The 7,549-nt window shown below is 37.8% G+C and overlaps 1 protein-coding gene across 1 annotated transcript in view; it reads left to right on the top strand.

Moving 5' to 3' along the window:
• The first annotated feature begins 206 nt into the window (after positions 1–206).
• The window catches only part of LOC146002516 (endoglucanase E-4-like), a 29,301-nt gene continuing 21,958 nt past the window's right edge, over positions 207–7,549 (top strand). The window contains exons 1-4 of the mRNA XM_083140415.1: positions 207–274; positions 2,613–2,777; positions 3,453–3,548; positions 5,366–5,548. Of these exons, the coding sequence (XP_082996541.1) occupies positions 220–274; positions 2,613–2,777; positions 3,453–3,548; positions 5,366–5,548 (499 nt within the window). The 5' untranslated portion in view covers positions 207–219. The remainder of the gene's footprint in view (positions 275–2,612; positions 2,778–3,452; positions 3,549–5,365; positions 5,549–7,549) is intronic.

Raw genomic sequence — 7,549 nt, 5'->3', positions numbered from 1 at the left:
ACGCAAACACATCTGTCTCATCTACTTTTCTTGGGCTTCACAGACCAATCACAGCTAATTTCTTCAGAGGCTTGTCTCTTGTTCTTGCATGCCATGCAGACGTCGAGATAATTTTCATTTGTTTTTAGAATAAAGGAACTTCCGGTTGACGACGAGATCGTGGGAGACGCTAGAAGTATATAAGGATAACGGTCCTCAACTTCTTTGCCTTGAGTCATCATGAAGTCCTCAGTGGTTTCTTGCCTCTTCCTCGTGTTCTGCAGCCATTTTGCAGGTATTTATTGGTCAACTTTTTGGTTTCCATCCTTCAAGTGTGGAACGCATAAATCTGTACAGATATGAAAGAATCTGTTAAGCTATTGAGCAATTCAAAAATATTTCCGAAATTATGTTGGAACATGCCGCCATTTTGATTCACATTTAAAATGGGACCGACTTAGGTGCCGTTTTCCGAAAGTCGCACAAGTTTAACGCGTTAAACGGATAGCTCGTTCGTTCCAGAAGTCCTTTCGTGATCTTGGTAAAGTTCGTTGTGGCGTTCCTTAAGTCGATTTTCGTGCAATGGGTGAAGTTCGATCTCGCACAAAACGCTCGAACCAGGAAGCTGGTTTGTTCAGTGAAAATCGTCTGCTCCCAAACTGCACTAGTTCGAATAGTAGGCTACAACCTAATTTAAACAGAGAGAGGTATCAAGCAACATGAACAAGATGAGTGTGCCTCAACTATTCTGAAAATGTGATTAAAGGGAATAACAGTGTCCGCAGTAGAATTTATTTCTGCCAGAAGGACATGTAATTTTTCAGATGAAATCAGTTGTTCTGTAAAGAGGAAAATCTAAGAAAACAATACATGCGTTGGTGTTCTAAATAGTTATAACAAGTAGTAAGTGATGGCGATTAGGGGTGGACGAGGGGTACTTCCCCCCACCACCCGCTTTGCGCCACTTTTGCTCCCACACTAATCTAAACCCTATCTACAAAGGGAAATATACTGTGTTTGCCTCCCGGTTTGGGAACCCAATCGCCGCCCCTGCAAGTAGTAGATAATAAGTAGAGGCACATAATTTTGGTAAATAAAAAAGTAAAATTTTGGTACAAAATCTGAGTCAATTTCGGGTTCAAAAGCGGTAACTTTAATAAAATGTCGGTGTTATAGCGGTGGAAAATCGGATCAAACCGGTATATAAAATGACATTTTGGTTTTAAATTGTGAATATAATCCTCAATTTGATTTACACAAAATTAACATTTAACTTCAAATAGCACATTTATGAAGTTATCAGAGTATTAAGTTTATTTCTGTGTAAATGAGTCCATTTTTGCTTCTCCAATTAATTAATTTTCCGTGAATTGCATAACTCACAGGATAATTCAGGCCTCAGAATTTGTTGCGGCGGTAAATAAACCCTACATTTTGTGTTTATGAGTTTATTTCGCATTTTGCAGTTAATTTCGCATTATTACGTGACAAAACAGGGTAGGAAAATGCGTCTTACACCTTTCAAAAATTTGAGAACTTAACACTACAATGTATTTTTGGACATTTCGTGTTTTGGTCAAAAACGAAATATGCATGCCCCTACTAATAAGTAATAAACAGTAATTTCGATATATCTGGAGTAACTTTGACGGGAGGGTCCATGAAAATATGCTCCAGCTGTTTTCTTTTAAAAAACGCAGTACGTTTATACTCAAGTATTCATTTGAAAATTCATTATTTCTTAACTGAATGTTGATCATTTTAACATTATTTGAGAGCATGTGTACTTTTATTTTGGTGTCGTTTTTCTGGCCACTTTGGATAATTGACAAAAATGAGGGATGATATGAAATGGATGAAGGGATGCTCACAAAGAACACCCTTACCAAGCCCGGGATTCAAACCCTGGAACATCAGTGGCAAGATCAAAAGTCGACTACTTATCGCACTCGGTCACAGAACCGGCTGTCATTATTTGAGAATACTTTCTCGAGTCAAATGAAAACTTTAATTTGTTTTTGGTTCTTATCTAGTAAATTTCTGTATGTAGGGTTGCACAAGTTTTCTGCATTTTATCACAGACCTATTACATATATTTTCAACTTTGAGTTCGTGTCAGAACACCTCAAGGAAAATAAGACTTTGAGGTCCAGAAGCAGTCATTTATGAGCCACTGCGTAGGCCTTTCCACACATATGCCTACAAACTGAGTCAATTGTCGAACTTTCTCCTCCATTAGTAAACTTGCTGGTGTGTTAAGCGTGCGCAGCGATATTGAATTTTCATTTGCCGAGAAATTTCTGTAATTTGTAGGCTGAGAGAGCATGAAACCACACCCCTCTTCACTTACGCAAGTGTGTATTGGAGGCGCCATCTTTATAAATAACAAAAGTTTTGAAGTTCACTTGTTTAGTGTTGCAGCCTTGAGGTTGTTTTATAAATAACAAATAATTAGGCTCTATACAGTCTGTCCTACAATGTTTTCATTAGAAATTTTTGTAATATATTGTTTGCTGTGAATGATTGTGTCCTAAATGTTGACATGGAAATGCATTTTGCAACAGCGCATTCCACTTCTTGCTCGTAGTGACCTGGCAACCCATCTCAATTTGTAATATTTCAATTGTTTTCAGCTGCGCAGTATGACTATGCGGAAGTACTAGAGAAGGCGTTGCTGTTCTACGAGGCCGAGAGATCTGGCCCACTTCCTGCTGACAACCGCATCCCCTGGAGGTTTGACTCAGCCCTCGATGACAAGGGTATCAACGGAGAAGACCTAACTGGAGGATACTACGATGGTAAGTTGCCTATTCTGATCATCCACATAAAGAATTGAAAACAGGAGTAAACATTTTTGACAACAGATGGCGTAAGCAGCGTCATTTCTCAAATTTAACCTAAAAGTGATCATGTTTTATTCATTTATTCTCGATACGATTATGAATAAATGCATCCATAAGTGCTACACAAAAGATGAGGAAAATACAGAACCTACAATTTAATATTGGATTCATATTGAGATTTTTACAAAAAGTATCGGAAACACTATAGTTTATTTACTATGAATTTTGTAAAGTGCCTAAGTTTGCCTAATGTTCATTGTTTCCCGCCAACAGGTTCAAGGACACAGAATAAGACGTACTGCAAGTGAATCATCAAATATCAATTGTAGTCATAGAAACGAAACCTCAAACAACAATCTCCAAAATTTTATCAAAACTTTAATAAACTTTTTTTTTAAAGGTTTATTAAAAGTTTATTACACAAACACACCTATTGTACGGTCCTCCTTGTTGCTACGTGATATAGTCAAAATGAAGTTCAAACAAAAGTTGTATAAAGGAGTTGAAAATATTATATATATTTCATTTGACGTTCATACTATTACGCAGTAAAAGGAAAAATAAGTTGTTTGGTAGAGTATTCATTTTTAAAATTCTATCTGGTAATGACATGATCTTTCTTCTTTTCAGCTGGTGACCACGTGAAGTTCCATTTCCCAATGTCCTTCACCCTCACAACTCTTGCCTGGGGATTGATCACCAGTCTTGATGGCTATGCTGCGGCAGGTAATGGCCCATTGTATATTGTATAGATATATTTATATAATCAAACGACAATCGAACACCAAGTTTTGAGCAAGATTCAGCAGATATGCAGCGATATGCTTAAAATTTCATACAAATCTACATGCATCATTTTATGAAGATAAATAGCGTCGAATACCATTTATGTTTGTATAAGAAGATATTAAAATTAAAATTCTAAAACTAACTGAACATACATTTATAGAAATTCTTAAAGATATTTAACACTGCAAGAGCAAAGCAGAACCATTTCAGACAGAACAAATGTTGAAATTTCAATATGCAAGACGTCGCACAACGAACACTTCACACAATAGCACTGCACATATTACTGTATACAAATGACAGTTGTGGAAGATGTTTTAAAATATTAACGTAGATTATAGGTCAGGGGTTCCCAAACGTTTTTGTTTCACGGTGCCCTTAGTGTTACAAAACATTTCCGCAGCGCCCAAGTAAGAATATAGGCCTATCAAACACTTGCAACGTTCAGTTAGTGATGTTTGGTTGCTTGCCTGAAGTTAAAAAAATAAACACATATTTCATAATCAGAAACATTTTGTGTGTAAAAGGTACTAAATAGGCACATATTTGGAACCATCATATTATTTCAGTGAAAATATTGGAACATTTCGCGGCGACCCTGTAGGCCAGGGAGTCGCGGCGCACTCTTTGGGAACCACTGTCATAGGCGTTTAATATTTATCTGCATTGATCATAAGAAACTCCGAAAAGACACAGAAATTATCTGTGCAGAGGCAACCTGTCATCCATTAACTCCTGTCACCTGGCGAAAGTTGCTTGAACTGCTAAGACACGTGAATGAAGTCTTCGTTGAAGACGAAGGAAAGGAACTCAGTACAGTGTTGCCATATGAAGGCAAAGTTACCTTCACACATGGAAATTCAAGTAAACATTTCTGTGAAAAGGGAAAATAGAGATACAGGAACATTTGAAGTAGTGTTATATCCATTCAAGATCTTTCAAATTGTGAAAGCAATTTTAAAATTATTTTCGTCGTGTAATTTATCCCCCAAAATGGATTATAACTTCTTTTTTAAATTTGGCTTGGCAACTTTTATAGCTTCTCATTATCTAACTTTTAAAATGTTTGTCAAAGTCTGTCTTAATTCCATAGGCTATTCAGGACAGTATCTGCAAATTGTGGGATCCGTACCATTGTGCAATGTGCTTCCACTGTGGATAGAACCTAGGAACCCTTGATTTTTAAAATTATTATTTAACGTCCACTTTAAGCACAGATTGGCTAATCGGAACTGGACCTACAGTTTAAAGTGGGATACAAACCACTGTCCAATGTTCCTCCACTTGGGATAGAACCCAGGATCTCTTGATTAGAAGACGACAGTGTTACCACTATGTCATCTATAAGGCCTAGTAAAATCTATTGATATTATTGATCTTATCTTTTTATTTCTTCCTTATCGATATTCATTCAATGAATTCTTATTTTTTCTAAATTGTTGTTTCCTAAGAGATCAATAGAAATATTAATGATAATTTCATTTTTCCGAGATGAAGGAAAAGCGTGTATGAAAATGGGAAGTTTTGTATCTAAGAAAGGGAAAATGTACTCACTGGTTCTGGTAACAGTGGCTCAATATACAGTTGGGGCTACGTTTTTGGGAGTGGGAAAAGTTTAAGCGGTTTAAATTAAAAATGGTTCCGGAAATAGTCATACTGATTTCTTAAAGCACACAAACTAAAATAAGGAATAATGAAGGAGGTAACAGCATCTAGGATCCTCTGTATTGTTGTAAATATGCATTCTTTTACAGGCCAAGTAGACTACGGCTATGCCGCCTTGAGATGGGGTATTGATTACTTGAAGAAGTCCCATGTGAGCGCCCATGAGCTCTACGGTCAGGTGGGTAACGGGACCTTGGACCACAATTACTGGGGTAGGCCTGAAGATATGACCATGGAAAGACCAGCGTTCAAGATCGACGAGGAACATCCAGGTAACATGCAAGGGCCAGTAGAATAAGAGTTTCTGGGTTTCATCTCAACCGCAATGCATTCGGAATATTAATAATACTAAATATCAAGTATAAAAGATAAGAGATATTGAAATTGCAAAATGAGCTCTTCTTGGTACATGGAGTAGTTTTGGCTATACAGTAAGTGGCGAGAATCTAGAAAAGTTTTAAAGAAGGGGACAAGATAGTAATTTATTTTTCTGAAGTCGCTTTTAAATGCTCTCATTGGTATGGTATTGAAAGGAGACTTTTACTTTCGTTGTGTTCATCCAATTTCTGAACATACTACAAGTTTGTTCATGCAAGAACAGTATTTTCATTTGTTCATTTGTAGTTTTGAGAAAATTAGATAATTTGATAGGTTAGATAATTATCTGGGAATCTATTCCAGAGTAATTCAAACTGAGAGTAATGTAATAATAATAATAATAATAACACATGGCTCAACAGCCCTTGAAGGGTCTAGGCAGATCTCCCGACTGCCAGTCTCCCTCCCACAATCTTACCAAGAGTGTGGAGATATTCAATGGGGTGACGTGGGGTCAGTACGTCGTACCCCCAGCCGTTAAAGGAGAGTTCCGAGACCGGGTTACGCTACTCTCTCGTAGCTCCCCAATTTCCTCACGATAGTGGGTTGCCACCGGTCCATGTCTCCACACAGGCGAGAACGCAGAGACTGAACCCATGCCGTCCCGCAGTCAGAGTCCAAAGGCACGGAGGAGGACTAACTGAGAGTAATACGCGTACCTACATCAATATATTTCTATCGATTCACTATTCCTCTTCTGAGAGTTTCAGATACAATTGCCTGTAATCAATAATTAATTTCAAACGTGCGATTAGCGGAGAGAAGCATAAAAGCGACATAAAATATATCTTTCTCATTTTTTATTTCGCATATACGTATTATGATGTTTTTCTACTTTTTGGGTTAATTGTGGCCATTAATGATGAAAGGAGTTGTGGATCAAACATAATACACCAAAACTTTCCCAGTTTTCGAATCTGATACCTCTAACTTCATAGCGCGTTGTGATGACCACTCCGCCCCAAAACCCAATCAAACAATCAAATTGGAACAGCAGAACTGAAACTTCGGCGGATAAAATATCTGCTACAATTACAACAAGTAGTTATATCGTGTTACTCGAGTAAAGGCGGCTCAAAGGTCAAGTTTCTATCCGTTCTTCCTACTTCTCCTTCAAACATGGTGGCTTGGTTGCAGTGTTGCCAGTAGCATAGTAGTGGTTATCATTAGATCACTCTGCCAGTAGTGATTGTATATACACAATCAAACGACCAATTGCATGTTAAACAGGGATATGCCCACAGTCATGCATCATTGTTTTCTCTTTCTAAAAACATTGGTGTCAGTTCTGTTGTAACAACAGACCGGCAACATTGTGTATAGGGCAGTGGTTTTCAAACATTTAGCTATCGTACCTCCCATCCGCTGCCAAAATCTGCACGGGCCTCCCCTCAATAATAATAATAGATAAGTACGTGTGATGTTTGACCATGAAAGATCAACAAAAAATCTCTTCATATGTTTGATTACTGTTGGTACATATACAAGTAATGAAGATATAATGTGTATGATTAAGACAGGCGATGTACAGTTCTTTAATGCTGATGAGTTGGTGTCATTTCATTTAGCCATACGATACTCATGAGCAGTGGCGGCTAGGTGGGCAGTTGCACCACCACTTTTCGCCACATTTGTCCCCGCACTGTGCAAAACCTAATCTACTCCCCCCCAGCTTTGGCACCTTGCCCTCCCGGTTTTGGGACCCAATCGCCGCCACTGCTCATGAGATAAAAAGGTAAGACATGCTGGATTATACGTGTTAAACACAGGTATACAGCAATGTTTGGATTTCTTCATTTAAATGTAGAACTGTAAGAAAGCAATCACCAATGATGCCATCTTTAATCTTTCTCTTACAAACAGCAACTTCCTTTTAAAGGCTGCCAAATTGTCTG

Source organism: Lepisma saccharinum, chromosome 18 (assembly GCF_977018435.1).
Source record: "Lepisma saccharinum chromosome 18, izLepSacc3.1, whole genome shotgun sequence".
NCBI classification, from domain to species: Eukaryota; Metazoa; Arthropoda; class Insecta; order Zygentoma; family Lepismatidae; genus Lepisma; species Lepisma saccharinum.
This window is presented reverse-complemented; position numbering and strand designations above follow the sequence as displayed.